At 46.3% G+C, this 15,615-nt stretch overlaps 1 protein-coding gene across 4 annotated transcripts in view; it reads right to left on the bottom strand.

The window, feature by feature from the left end:
* Positions 1 to 15,615, bottom strand: part of FYCO1 (FYVE and coiled-coil domain autophagy adaptor 1) — a 77,723-nt gene that overhangs the window by 60,306 nt on the left and 1,802 nt on the right. For 3 of the 4 annotated variants that reach the window (XM_003309767.7, XM_009445349.5, XM_063806755.1), the window contains exons 2-4: positions 6,418 to 6,584; positions 3,131 to 3,237; positions 1,265 to 1,390 (exon numbers count right to left, since the gene is read on the bottom strand). In XM_003309767.7, the coding sequence (XP_003309815.3) occupies positions 1,265 to 1,390; positions 3,131 to 3,237; positions 6,418 to 6,472 (288 nt within the window). In that variant the 5' untranslated portion in view covers positions 6,473 to 6,584. Of the gene's footprint in view, positions 1 to 1,264; positions 1,391 to 3,130; positions 3,238 to 6,417; positions 6,585 to 7,093; positions 7,245 to 15,615 lie in introns of those variants that run through there. The other variant, XM_016940897.4, reaches the window with a different exon arrangement.

Consider the following 15,615-nt stretch of genomic DNA (forward strand, 5'->3'; position numbering starts at 1 on the left):
CTAGCCAAAAAGTAGATGAGTTTTAGCAAGCATTTCATAATCCTGGGGAATGCGGATTAAAACTAAATTTATTTCCAGACTTCAACTGTCCAAAGTCATAAAGTTAAAGGCTTTAGTTGCTCTGATGCAGCAGCTGAGGAATGAAGAGAGGAGACAAAGAGAACCTCTTCCACATTTATGACGCATTAAAATTAAAATACTGCTCTACCTCATGGACCCAAGTATCCCACCAGACCTCACAAGACTCATCCACACTAACATGGACATTAAAGAAACTCGCAGAACCAGCCCTTTAGAGCCAGGATCCTTCCTCATCGTCTCAGATGTCAGAGAGTGCAAATGGTGGGAAATGTCCAGCCATTGATGTCAGCATATTTAACACCATCATTCTCTATAAGAAGAAAGTCATTTAGCTCCAGCTGGCGTGTTTGGTGAGGAGCCCTTCCCAGAATACCTTAGGCTGTGGTATTTGTGGGCAGCCAGCCAAGCAGCAGGTGTGTTGACTTTAAACTGACTTCACACTTACTGAAAAGAAAGAAGAAATGTACAAACCTCCTGTCTCAAATCAAGGGGTTTACCTGCTCCCTGATATGCAAAGTTCTGCACTCCTGGATGGAATAGGCTGAGGAGAGAGAAGAAAGATTCTCTGGGGGTTGAGGGTGGAAAATAAACAGAAAGGAGAGTGTGAGTGTGTATGTGAAGTATGTGTGTGTGTTTGTTGTTCTGGAGTTTTGTAAAACAGCAAAGCCATGGCATTTTGCTCTTGAGGGGCTCAGAATTGAAAGTAGAAAGTTGGCACATCACTATTTTAAGAAATGTCTCTTGAGATCCCACATCATTCTTATTTCAAATCTAAGTTTCCTGGGCAAAGTGTAGGGAAAGCAGCATAGCAAACTCTAAAGAATTTTATCTCAGAAAATGAGTTTTTTAAAAAGATGGAGTCATCCTAAGCTTTACGCCTCAAGGGCTGCCATTAGCAGACTACAATGTATGTGAATAGGCCACCCTGTTAAGTAACATGCGGGTTGTGGCCTAAGGTACATTCAGGACTCAGCATTCTTCCCCTTGATAAACACTCACTGAAGTGGTTTCCCCAACCTTGAGCCACTGCAACAATGGGCATTACGTATACCTGGACTAGATTTCTTTACCACCCACAAACTCCCACTTCCTTATTTAGCTGTCTGCAGCAAAGGTCTCTGCAAGAGCTGCTTTAAGCAGGCAAAAGGACGACATGAAGTTGTTGGCTGCTTGCTCAGCTTACCTCTGAGATAGACTTGACAAATCGGATCCCATCATTGGCTCCTTTCACCTTGGCCAGGCAGGCACAGAAGTAATCCCAGTAGTCCTTCTTGTTGCCCAGGAGGGTGGCCTTCTCTTTCTGATCAAACTGGGTAGGGAAAGGGAAAGGGAGATGAGGTCCAAACCCACTGCTCTTCATCCCGGCATTTAAATGATAAATAATAACAATAGCTTCTTAGGTGCCAGCACTGGGTGAGGCCCTTTATTGGCATTATTTTTATTTATTGGCAAATCAAGGTGTGTTAATACCCTGTTCATACAGCTGGGTGGAAAACCACCGAAGGTGTTATTAACGGATGAGAAAGAAATACAAGAAAAGAGTCTTGGCCATGTGCGGTGGCTCACGCTGGTAATCCAGCACTTTGGGAGGCTGAGGTGGGTGGATCACCTGAGGTCAGGGGTCCAAGACCAGCCTGGCCAACATGGTGAAACCCCATCTCTACTAAAAATACAAAAATTAGCTGGGTGTGGTGGAGGGTGCCTGTGATCCCAGCTACTCAAGAGGATGAGGCAGGAGAATCACTTGAACCCAGGAGGCAGAGGTAGCAGTGAGCCAAGATTGCACCACTGCACTCCAGCCTGGGCAACAAGAGTGAAACCCTGTCTCAAAGAAAAAAAAAAAAAAGAAAAAGAAAAGAGTCTTAAGGGCAATATGAAGAGTGTTAACTATGCTTCGACTTAGGGAAATAAGATAATGACCTTTTATCCCAGTTACTCAACACTTCAGTTTCAATATCGTTTTAATACACCTACAATAAATTTAAATAAATGTCAGCTCTGAGTCATTTCAAACCCAAAACCAAAATGGGCTTAATTGAAAAAAAGAAAGGCTCAAAAACATTTTTACAATGTTAAAGAACCAGCTGAAATGTCATGAGAGAGGCAAGCCCTTCAGCACGTTAGGGGCCTTTCCTCTAGTGGGCCCGCATACTACGTGCTTTGGTGGGATGTGACGTTGCAAAATAATGGTGTTCACAATGACACAGGTATATCTTTCTATAACATTTTATAGCATTTTTTTTCTGATTACAGAAGCAAGATATGCGTATGTTATTAGGATATCTAGATAAAACAAAACACAAAAATAGAAAAAAATTTAACACCTAATACCACTACCCTAAAATAACTTCTACAGCATTTCTTTCCTGCCTATTTTAGTTGCATGCATTTTTCCACATCTGCAGTGTTTTTTACATCAGCACTTTTTGGGCTAAGCAGGGATAAGAGTTATACCATCAATATGTTAAAAGAAAATATCCTGGGCTGACCCCAGAGATTCTGATTCAGTAGGTGGGGGTGGGAGCCAAGAATATACTACAAATAAGCTCCCAGAGGATGCTGATGCTGCTGGTCTATGGACTGCACATTGAGTAGCAAAGCTCTAAAACAGAAGCCCATGGATAATCTTTAGAGGGTCCACACACTCTTAGAATCTGCCTGCAAAAATGCGTGATTGTGTGTATACATACACGAATGTCTTTTTGGGAAGACTCTATAGCTTTCACTAAACTCCCAAAGGGGTATGTAACTGTCCCAAAGTTAAGATCTTTGCCATACAGTAACCTTCCGACCTACCTTACAATGACCTAAATCTCTAAAGGATGTTCTTGATTCTCAAAGCCATCCTAAGGGGCAACATTGCAATTCCCCAAAGGATCACACTTGGAGGACTGAGCTGGCACTGGGGACTGCTCTGACCTTCAATCTAACCACAAGGGCTTACTGGCTCCTTGGGCTTTCTGAACCATATCTTGAATGCTGATGAGTCACCCAAGAGGGAGAAAAGAGATACCAGTGCAAAAATCAACACATTACAGGCGTCACTTACTTGCAGGAGATACTCAAGTTTATAAGAAAATTTATGCAAGCTGGTGCTGTCATCCGTGATGGGTTCCCCTGCTTCCTGAAATTCTTTGCTTAGTTCTGTCACAGCATCTTTAAGACAACAAATAGGAACATGTAACCAGATAGTGACTAAACTCAGACAGAGAAGCAGAAATAATCCAGGAAGCATGAGGAGCAAGTGGTCAGTGATACAAATCACCTCTGAAACATAAAAGGGTATGTAAGTATCCATGAGATATAACTCCAAGTCAGGGAGTGTTGAAATGTCCTGAGAGCCCACAGATACTTTACAATGCTTGTTGACTGGGCACATTTCTTGTTCACCCTTGTCTGTCCACCACCCAGGGCTAGTAATTTGCATATAGTAGCTGGACAACAAATGTTTGCTGTGTGGATGAATCAATTCAGTCCCTGAATACTGACTTCCAGAAAGCTTTACCTTTATTCTAGCCATATTTCAGGTTCTTCACTATAATCCTACTGCTCATTATAGGTAAGCGCAGGATCAGAATACCCAGTATGTGCAAATAATAGTAGTGACAATCACAATTCCAACAATGACAACCGCACCCGCTTCTGTTAACTGAGTGTCCTTGAGGGGCTAGGCCTTTACGTGTATTTTTCTCATTTAATATGGCATTGAGAGGCAGGGATTGCCTTATTTCGATGAATCTAAGATACAATTAATTATAATATACATTACAGTTTCAGAGCTGTTAAAATGTCAAAAAAAAAAGTACAATTTAGAATCTATGAAGTCTGCTATGATTATCCCCATTTTGCAGATGAGGAGTGTACAGAGAAATCAGAGCACTTGGCCAAAGATCATGGGTGGCAAACAGCAGAGCTGGAATAAGAACCCTGGTTTTCTCAAGAGCTGTCTAACTCCAGAGCCCACCTCTTAACTTCTAAGATAATTCACCTCCCTGTGTAGAAAAGAGGAAAACCCACTTTTGACTCTCACTCACTGCCTCTGCTGTGGGACAGAGGGACTATCGAGACACTGGATTTGGTTTAGATCCTGGAAAACATTTCCCCAGCAGAGATGGTTGGGATGTGCTTCACAAAACTATCTGACTCTCTGGCAATTCTTAAATTCTTAAACCCTGCTCCCAAGAACCATGGTTTGAAGCAGACCTGTCCAGGACTGAAGCCAAGCCTAAGATGGCTGAAAATGTAATCAACACGACCCCTCAGGCAAAGATTAGCAAATGGTGGAGACAGGTTCTTGGGACTGATTCTTACAAGTGACTGTTGTCCACTGTACCTTGCTAGAAGTGTCTGCAATGGCTGGCACTGACAGCCAGTGAGCCAGGGGCCTGGGAGAGACAAAGAGCCTTCCTCCTCCACCCTCCTGCCTCCTCAGGCCAGGTAAACACTCGCAACCTGATCTGGGAACTCCTGAAACTTTGAAGGAGTAGACTCTGGATATGAAATATGAAATTTTCAGCTCTAATCTCTGACACTCTAAGTAATATTAGCTTTGCAGGAATTACTATTTGATTCTTTCAATAATCTTGAGAAGTGGGTGTTATCATCAAACCCACCTGGCACATGAAGGAAGCAACTGTGCGTTGGAAAGGTGAAGGGACTTGTCCAACATTTTCCAGGGTTAAAAGAGAAGCCAGAAGCTGAGCACACCCCTGCCTGACTCCAAAGTCTTTGAAACTGCTGTCACCAAGAGGATAAGTGGGCTGCCCTGCAGAGGAGTGAAGGCTGTGTACCGCACAAAGATGCCTCAGTTAAGGACACTCCACTCTCATGGTAGATGCTGTAGATTTGTATGCTTATTAAGACATTTACCAACAGATGAAAGTGGAGGGTACTGAGAAAGTGGCACCTTTCAAGAATTCCCACCAAAGTGTTCTGTGGCCTACGTAAAGGACATTGAAATCAGCCCAGGATGTTGGGGGTGGCCAGACTCAGCTGGTACATGGGATAGACAATGGTCTAGATCAGAAGCTCTACCTGAGGGTCCCCTATTTCACCCTCTTCCCTCCCAATAAGGACCTCCAGGTCTCAAAGTTATCCTCAAGAACCAGATATTGAAACACAGAAAAGACTATCTACTTTATGGAGAAACCTCTTAAAGCCAGTGGCAAACTCAGATTTGCAGAGACTGGCATTTCACTTTCTCTGCCTCTCCGTGTAGATTTAAAAAAGCATCTAACGTCTTAGCTGAAAGTAGACTAGAGTGGTTAGGAGCATAGACTGGTGCCAGACTGTTGGTATAGAAAGTGCCCGGTGCACATCAAATGCCATGAAATTGTTAGCTATCAGAGGCCCAAGGCATGGTAGACACAAGATTAAAAGCCTGAGAAAATGTTTTTTATCTTGTTGACTTTGGAACTTCAGAATGAGAACTGCACTGTGGCCATGCTAGGCCAATGGCTCCTGGTATGGGAGATAACTGCTTGTGGTGCCCAAGCAGTTAGAAGCCTGGGCCTTTAGTCTGTCAGAAAAGTGTCACAGCGGACTCTGCAGGCACGGAGGAAGTGGTCAGCTTCAGACTGTGTAGTATCAAGTGTCCTAGAGCTCCGAAGAGCTTAAAGGTCAGCACTGGTGATGAGTGGGGATGGAAAACTTATAAAAATTCTGACCCCTGGGACAGCATCTGAAAGAGTGAAACTTGGAATTTGCAGCCAAAAAGAAAATAGTCCGTTTCTCCTGAGTCTATGAAACTTTATCTGCACCTTCCTCTGCCTTGCTTTTCTCCAGTGAGATAAGGGATACAAGTCATAGCCTCTCTCAGTGGACAACGCTGAGCTCAGGGAAGTCTGGGAGGCAGCAGGACTGGACCTACAGTGCATCCCAGGCAATGGGCCATCCGCCAGCCAGGACCCGGTTGGGCAGCAAAACAAGACAGGTGGGTCTCTGTCCTTCCTGCTCAGTGGGAGAAAGAACATTCTTTTCCAAAGAAGCCAACTTCATCAGAGCCCAGAAGTTTGGGATTTAGCCAAAGACTTAACAGGCAGCTTCAAAACACACATGTGTGCACTAATGGAAATCAGACCCAGTCCTGGAGCCGGGTGTATGATTTTGTTTACAAACTGGCTTTACAGTTCTCTGAAAGGAAACCAGGCAAGCTTTCCAAGCCTTACACAAGGTGGATATTTGAGACCCAAATATTTCAATATGATGTGACCTGAGGACTCCAATTACTCGTTGTGTGAACAAAAATGAAAGGGTTGAATTTCAACTGGCAACAGCAAAAAGCCCTGCCACAAGTCCCTCAAAACCAAACTCAGCCTGCCCAGCAACCTACCATACCTTGCAAGTCTCGGATGATTCTCTGGAGCTGGCTCTCTGCATTGGTGGAGGCCATGGTGAGTTTGCCTTTCTTGTCTGTGTGTCTCCCGCCTGGGTCCAGAGGAAGGCTCAGAATTTCGGCCCTCGGTGGCTGTCTGCTCAGCAGTGGTCAGACTCCATGGTGGCACCTGCACAGAGGAAGGGGAGGCCATGGAGGAAGCAGACACAGACACAATTTAACGACAATATTAGAGAACTCTGCTCTGGGCACAAAGGTCACCCTATCTGGGTGTATTCCCTCAACAGGAGGGCTTGACCTTTCTGTGTGGGCCTTGTTCTGTGGGCACTCTCTGGTTTGTTTCTGACACACTTATATTCAGACACAGTGACCTGGTTTGGGGCTAAACAAGAAATTAGATCAATCATATTGCAGCCTATCTTTTTGAGCTCGCTTTCCATTCACCTTAGATAGGACTGCCTTACTTTCCTTTAAAAAGCCACCTAGTGGCTCTCTCCATCCCCTTATACCAAAGGCTACACGGAATCAGTGCAGCCCAGCTTCAGACAGCTCTGCTAAGCCTAAGGATCCCCATCTCCCCCACACCTGGCCCCACACCCTCTCCACCTTTCTTTCTCTGAAGAATGGTCAGTCTCTAGCCAGGCAGTGCTAGTTGGGGGAGAGGATGAGGACACATACCCTCAGAACTTCTGGACCAAGGAAAGCCGGGCTTGCCTGGCAGGGTCCCCTTCGTCGTGAGGCTTGAAGCCTCCAGCTGCCCAGAGTCCAACTCAGCCTGGGTGTGCAGATGCTGCCTGGCCTTCTCTCCAGAGGCCTGCACAGCCCCTGCACCAGGCAATGGATGTGTCTCTATTTTTAAGTTTGGTTACAGTCCTCTCCCAGCTGGTGAGTCCTGAGTTATCAGCCCTACATGGGCAGCTGTTGAAGTGATTTAACCGTAGGGCTGAAGGCCAACAGAAGTTAAAGAGATGTGAGCACATTGGAAAGAGGTCTGGACATGCATCTGGAGATCCTACGTCCTTTCAGGACCTCTCATTCTTCCCTTAGATATCCAGTGCAAGGTTGTAATGTTTGCTGGCAAAGTAGATAGCAAGACTAGAGTTGGCTGTGGCGGCAGCCAGCACTAAATGAGGGTCTATTGCGTGCAGGGCTCTGTTACGTGCTTTACATACATGATCACTTTTAATTCTCACAATCACCCTGGTGGAGCAGATAACATCGTCCCTGTTTACAAAGGAGAAAATGATGCTCAGAGGAGTCATGTAACTTGTTTTAGGCCACGGGCCAGTAAGGCGAGGAATCACAGAGACTGAACTCTGGTCAGTCTGATTTCAAACCTGGTGGTTTTCCAATAAGTCCTAGTGACTTTTTAAGACTCAGCCATTGTCACTACAGCAAATGACCAACCACTTCCATCGGCTCGAGGTACTACCATGAACTCCAGCATCTCCCAAGTAATGTGAACACCCTGAGTGTTCTAACACATGCCACCTCTCACTCTCCCACTGCCACCTTGCCCTCGTGGCTCCAGGAGTCCAGGCAAGCAGATCCTGGCATGGAAACCACCCCAGCCACAAGCTCCTCCAAATATTTACATAAGGATTCCTGCCTCTGCCCGAGGAGAGGGCCTATCACAGGGCAGAGATAACTAGAGCCTATTTTTAACTAACTAGCCAATGTAGCTGTGACTCAGTGCAAACAAGGCCCAAAGAGGGCTTCTCTGGCTTAGGAGGAAGGAAACAGACACATGCCCGTACCACAGTCCCAGGAATTCATGAGTCCCAGAGAGAAGAGCTTCAGGGGAGCCACAGAGAACCCCCCAAACCTCCCAACAAGTGTTGGCACCCATTCATCAGGGACACCAAACTGAGGATGGGAGTGCTTTATGAGAAGCCTGCCTGCACATCCCTGGGTGTCTCTCCGGGTCACCAGCTGAACACAGGCCTGAGCAGGGACCAGCCGGGGCCCTAGAGAGAGTCAGAGAGGATAAGAACCTCCACTATCAACACACAGCTGCCCTAGCACATTCCGTCAAGTGTCTGCTACATGCAGGCTGGGGATACAGAGGCACACAAGACACAGTCCAGCCCTGGAAGAGCCTGGCTACACATCAAGGAGACAGATGGAAAAATATCACATATCCAGATACAATGGAAGAGGCTCACGTAGAGATATGGATAAAAAGTCATGGGCACTCAGTACTGAGAAGATATGAACTATGGGCATACAAAACAACATGGAGGAATCTGAAATGCCCTGTGCTGAGTCAAAGAAGCCTCTCAAACCACCACAACTGTGCAATCCCATTTATATGCTATTCTGGCAAAGGCAAATCATTAGGAGAGAAATCACATCAGTAGCTGCCAGGGTCTAGGGGAGAAGGGAGGGTCTGACTACAAAGGAGCACAGGAAAATATGGGGGGCAATTCTGTTTACTGCCTTGATTACGGTGATGGTTACATGACTATATGTATTTGACAAACATATACTTGTCACGACTCATATAACTATAAATTATATCTCACAAAAAAGCAGCATTGGGATGAATTTATAAAAAAAAATGCAATGGGATCTGAGGAAGGGAAAATTTAATTCAGCTTGGGGAAGGGAGAAGTGGTAGACACTCTGTGATGGCCAGGCCTAAAAAGTGAACAGGCAGTCACTGGAGAGAGCCAAGAAGAAAAGGATGCTGGGACGGAGGCACACAAGAGTAAAGGCTGTTTCTCTATCTGCATTCCTCTTATTTGGCTGCTGCCAACACAGAGGAGTTTGCAGTCTCTGAGAGAAATAATCCTGGAGAAAGACGACTGGAGTGATACCCTGTGATCTTTAAATGCAGCCCACTGGGTCTGTGTGTACACCTCTGACCATGTCTGTGGAGAGGGTGGAGCTTGGGAAGGAGGTGATAGCAACAACAGATCCTGAGTAGCTCATCCGGGCTGCGGCCAGGACAATGAAGGAACCAACCAGCTGGATTTTCTGGAAACCAGCCCTAACTGGAGTCTGGCACAAGGGAAACAATGTCTGCAAACCCAAACAGCATCATAAGCCTGAACACAGATGGCAACACACTCCTTTAAGACTTCTTGGTGCTTTGGTGACACTGCCCTTGTGTCAGCCCAAGGCAGGAGACCTTCTCTGTCTGACCTTGGGAGTGTGCTCTTGGCTGGTGTCAAGTTCCCAGGTCGTGGGGTGAGCTGTTCCCAGCCACTCATTACACAAGCTGATTTTTCAAAGAGCCTGTGTCGCCACCAGCGTAATGAGCCCTAAGAAACTGCCTGCCAGGCCTGTGGGGTGTGGTGGGCTTCCCCACTCTGGCTCTGGGTCATCACCTCACAGGGATTCAGGAAGTAAATCAGAGCTTCCATAGAGAACATGGTCACCATGGGGATGCTATTTTCAGGAACTCAGCATCTTGCCCTCCTTGCTCCTCCGTCTCGGTCTGAGGTCATTACTAACCAACAAAAGGCACAGAATGGGCAAGATCACTCTCCAAACATGGCCAACTTCCTTGTGTCTCTAGATAAGCTTGCCCTTTCATTGAGGGAATCACAGACTCCTGGCATGAACCAGCCTGATCCTGACATCTACAACCCATTAGCAAATGGCTCTCCTAACTCAGGAGACACTCAAAGCTCTGTACATACTACCACGGCTGCCTCAGCACCAGCGTAAGGACTCCAGGACTCACACACCTCACAGGGCCCCCAGTGTGCCAATCACCTCATAAACCCACAGTCCTTGTTGCACAACATGTAAAAACCTTCGTTGCTGTCTCTGACAGGCTCTTTCAAATATCAGAGAAATGCATTTTATAAAATCTTTGGAAGCATTGAATTTCCTTGCCAACAACTCAAAATTATGTTTAAGCCTATCCAAAATGTCTGAAAACATCCAATTTTCTGACAAAGAGGAAAAGGGACTCAATGCATTTTTAAAAATTCTTATTTTCCACTTGGTACTACTGTATGAGTTCCTAGTCATGACCTAGATATCATTTTAGAAGTAAAGGACCTTCTCTGACCTCCAAGTTTTTTCTATACCTGCCCAGATGCCCTAAATGCCTTAAACAATAGCAACGGCAATTTAGTCAAATTAAGATACAAAGATGCTGACTGACTCATGTAAACCTATTTATGCTATGGTCCAAGTGACTAATACTCATAATATTGCCCAGAAACTGGCTCAGACAGCATCTGAGTAGTCACACAAGGAAAGAAGAATCATCAGGGGAGGAGGAGGTTGGAGGCGTGGAAGTCAACCTTTCTCCACCTTCAAAATTTTGCTCCCAACACAATAGCTAAGGGCTGACCCAGAGAGGACACCTTACAGTTGGATTCCTCCCCCAGTCCCAAATAAGGAGGAGCCTACCAGTTGTAAAGTCTCCCCTGACCAAGAAAGAATGTTAAGGACAAGGATGGTTAAAAAGGCAGAAAAGCCTTTCTGGAAGAGTCCATTGCCTAGGCCTGGTTCAGCACACCCAACGGCAACTATCTAGTTACCACCTACAGAAAGGGAGGCACTTGGCTGGTACCTGCAGCTTCGAAGGCCTGGAGGTCCTGCTGGCCCAGGGGCTGGAACAATCAGTGGGCAGGCAGACTGCCCTTCCCAGAGCTTCAAGAGGGTGGCTAGGACAGTGCTCCGGAGTTTGCCAGAGGCCAGCTCAGAGGCAGGCATTTCAGCACACGTGAACAAAGACTCATTAGGTGACCCAACCCCTTGGACCTATGATTAAAGTGTTAACCCACTGCATGCCTGGGTCATCTTTCCCAAACACTCCTTTTTGCTTGTCATCTTCTCTCTTTCTTAAAGGGAATGAGAACTTGAGGCTTTGCCATGGCTTCTTGAACCTTCTCTTGGTCCCCTCCCCCCCACCAACAATAGCAGGTTCCTTGGTTGCTCTCCCAGAACACATACAAAACAGCCACTATTCGAGTCCATGGACCCCAGAGAGCAGGACTTAGAGGGCTCTGAGGTGTTGCTTTTGGATCTGGGGAAGCCAAGTCTTTTTTTAGTGAGGTGGGCAGTTGCTCAAGGGAGGAGCCACACCTCTGTACTTGACGCTGTGGGGCTGAGAAAATATCCAAGAGGTGACAATGACAGGCATGAGAATCTGGACAATCTCTGGAACAACTGCATCAATAATTAAGAACTCAACTGGTGCATCTACTCCTGCTCCAAAGAATACAGGCCCAACCTAGATGGGGAAAAACTACAGATCTCCAAAATTATATGCTCTGGGACCTCTCCTGACCGAAGTGTCAGGGGGTCAATCCAGCTAGTTATGAACTAAGAACTGAATCTCTGATAGAATATGACATAGCCACAAAACATGGCCTTGAGGAAGCAGCAGGCAACTTCTGTGTGCTAACAAACTGCCAGCCAGGTAAAAGGTATTTTTTGGCAGCACGATTAAGAGGCAAGCCTGAACCAGGAGCCGGGGCTATAGCTGTGAAAAGGGGCAGTGGGTGGAGCTCTGACCTTTAAGGAACTCAGGCTCAGCAGGAGAAATAGATAACATATACCCCAATAAAAACTAGTAAGAAGGAGCACTTGAGGCCTGGTAAGTGCTTTGATAAGAACAAGTGAACATACAAGGTACCACACTGTACTCCGCTCATGATTCTCAGCCCTCACTGCAGAGTCTCACGTTATGCTTCTGTGGCTTCTGGGGCCATTTGTCACAATGGTAATTTTTTGTTGAATCTCTATTCTTTCCACTTGACTGTAAACTTCGTTGCTGTTCATGATTTCCCCTAGCACAGTTCTGGCACATGGAGAGCCCTCAATAAATTACTGCTGAATGAATGAATGAATTAGACAAAACAAAACACATACCTTGCCCCACCATACAAACTAAACTTTGAGGCATAGAAATGTACAAAGATGTAAATACTACTAATCTTTCAATGGTGGCAACAAGAGCACTTTTTTTTTGAAATGGAGTCTCGCTCTGTCGCCAGGCTGGAGTGCAGTGGCACGATCTCAGCTCACTGCAACCTCCCCCTCCCAGGTTCAAGTGATTTCCCCTGCCTCAGCCTCCTGAGTAGCTGGGGCTACAGGCGCACGCCACCACGACTGGCAATTTTTTTTTTAATGTATTTTAGTAGAGACGGGGTTTCACCATGTTGGCCAGGATGGTCTTGATCTCCTGACCTCGTGATTCACCCGCCTTGGCCTCCCAAAGTGCTGGGATTACAGGCATGAGCCACTGCGCCTGGCCATCATGAGCACATTTTTTTAAAAATTCTATTTCTCTGATTTTTCAATTTTCCTTTATTGAGCATAAATTATTTGTATGTTGACTAAAATAATGCACTTAAAACACCATGTAGAAATTGTGAACATTATGTTGTAATTATTGTAAAAATATTGTGAGCTATTATTCCCAGAGTGAATAGAATAATATAATTCAGGGATGGATGAAGTGTGTCTACTCCACACTGCCTACCTAGCCTCTCTTTATAAACAGACCTCTGGTGTCCTGAGAGCTCAGTGACTGCTGTCAGACATGGGTACAAATCTCTTAACTCAGCTTGTGAGGCCCTTTACAGATGGGCTGCCTGACCTCGATAGGGATAGGCCCATCTTCTTGTCCCTCCTCCTTCCCTCCTTCCCCTCTGCCTACGTTCAGGCATCCCTGCGATGCCCTTCTGTGGCTGGGCCCTGCCTCCAGGGTTTGAATGCTCTGCTCCCTCTGCCAAGGCCATGCCCTGCCCAGCTCATGCTCCCTACACCTTCCTTTGGCCAGCTGCTCCAGTCTCGCTGGGTTTGGTGTGGACAGGAGGAAGTGTGAACCACAGTTCGGTTCCCGAGGAAGCCTTACCCACAGCCTCCTTCACCCCATCCTGGAAAATGAAAAGCACCGCCACCCTCACAAACAACCCTGCTAACCCAAACCTCCTGTCAGGGGGTGAATTGTGCACGCCACCCCACCGCATTTCGATGTTGAAGCCCTAACCCTCATACCTCAGAATGTGACTGCATTTGAAGACAGGGCCTTTAAAGAGGTAATGAAGATTAAATGAGGCCATGAGAGTGGGCCCAAATCCAATTGGAACTGGTGAGTTTATAAGGGGAATTCTGGACACACACAAGAGATACCACGGATGCAGGAGCACAGAGGAAAAGCCGTGTGAGGCCACAGCAAGAAGGCGGCTGTCTGAGAGCCAAGGAGAGAGGCCTCAGGAGAAGCCAAACCTGCCAATGGCTTGATCTGGGACTTACAGTCTCCAGAACTGTGAGAAAGTACATTTCTGCTGCTTAAGCCACTCAGTCTGTGGTATTTTGTTATGGCAGCCCTAGCACAAATACACCTCCCAAGGCCCTTGTCTCTCCATTCCTGAAAGTGTGCATGTGACACCATCAACAAGGCAACCTGGGGAGGGGAGGTGCTGGTGGGCCTGGGTTCTGTTGCACTTCTTGGGGAGGAGCATGACAACAGCAGTGCCAGCGTAGGTGCAGAGAGGCAGGAGGTGGGGCCATGCTGCAGATGGGAGGGGCAAGCAGGACCCAGGATGGCTCTGAAGCTGGAGTTGGAGCAATGAGCAAGATATTTTCTTCTCTCTTACCAGTGGTAGCCAAGTTTTGTCAAATGGGACCCTATTTAGATTTTGGAATCAGACTAGTTACGTGAACTTTCCATTATGTATTATGCAACAAATAATGCAACAAAGATCATGCCATGGTTGGGTGAGACCCAAGGTATATTTAGCTTACTCAACTATTTTTAGGCATGCTATCTGTCCTGGGGAAGTCATTTGACATCTTCCTACCTTTCTTTTTTCAGATGCAATGTTGAGAGGTAAACTTCCTTCATGTGAATTAATTAAGAATCGCAACCCTTGAAGGAGGTGGGAAAGGGGGGGTAACAGACATTCTCAGTGGCTGAGGCTTCTAAGTGTCCCCTCCCTGCTCCTGACCAAGTCTACAGATACCCTGGAAAAAGCATCTGGGGCTGCAGAGTCAACTTCAGGAAATTCCTTCCAGCTCCATTTTAAACCACTGTTTCTGATTCAGCTGTCCAGCCCTATCCTGGACTTCACATAGGGATTCTTCTCTTGGCCTTGCCCCCTGCATGCTAATGGTTTTCTTGGAATGCTTTTTTTGGTCCAAGCTTTTCTTTTGTATGCTAAGGACTTCCCCTAACTCGGGTTCCTGGGACTGGCCTAGGGTATAGTACTCTAGATTCCTGAGGTAGTTGGCCAGATCAGCCCTTGGGTCCCAGCCACAGGGCCACAATACTATACCCAAACCACAGATTCTCCTTAAGTCTTTCATCAGAACCACACTGATGTACACATCCTCCAAATGGCATCCGGCCTAATGAGAAACAGGCCCTTGGTGCCTTTCAAATGCCACAGAGATCCAAGTGAACAGGAAGGACCACTGGAGGTTACTAAAATCAACAGGTTGACTGGCTCCCATGTGAGAAAAGGGATAAAACTGCTCTTGCCCAATTGAGCACAGCTTCTGCCATCCTCCTCTTCTCAAAGCCATGGGGCCCATTTGCTCCAAGGCAATGGCTCTTATTATGGGGGTAGTACAGATATTTCAGCCATTTTTGTGATGTATCAACGAACAGCAAGAAGGTAAACAGCATTTCCATAGGTAGAACCACAGAAACATTCCAATTCCCACCCTATTGATTTATTTAATTGCTCAGATAGAGGCTCTTATACCAATAAAGACTTCTTATTTTCTTGAAACTGGCATTGAGCTCACAAACAAAATACTGTTTATCTTTTGACTAAGACAAGAACATAGCAGTCATGACGTGAGCAGATGTTGCCCTGACCATAATGGACTCATCTGTGCTCACAAGTTGCCTCTGTAATCACAGGCACCAGTTAATGACCCTTACCTGCTGCCTAGGGCTGCTTGCAGTGAACGTGGTTCCTAAATCTAGGTGCCTACCAGTGATTTCCACCATAAGACCACAGCTAGACAACACACTTCCTCTGCCTCATGTTTAAAGACATTCTAGTCTTGAGTCACCAAAGCTGTGTCTTTGGAATCTTCAGTAAACAAAAGTTACCTATCAGCTAAACATCTCCCCTAAAGGGAAGCAGGGTGGGTGGGGGTGAGAGGGCTGCCATTTCTTGCGTACCTACTTTGTATTCTTGAGTCAGCAGTCCATAGCCTCGGTGACCAATATGGGTCAAAGCTACCAGCTGCTCTGATCTTGCTCTGTTATGGGT

This window comes from Pan troglodytes, chromosome 2, assembly GCF_028858775.2.
Source record: "Pan troglodytes isolate AG18354 chromosome 2, NHGRI_mPanTro3-v2.0_pri, whole genome shotgun sequence".
NCBI lineage: Eukaryota > Metazoa > Chordata > Mammalia > Primates > Hominidae > Pan > Pan troglodytes.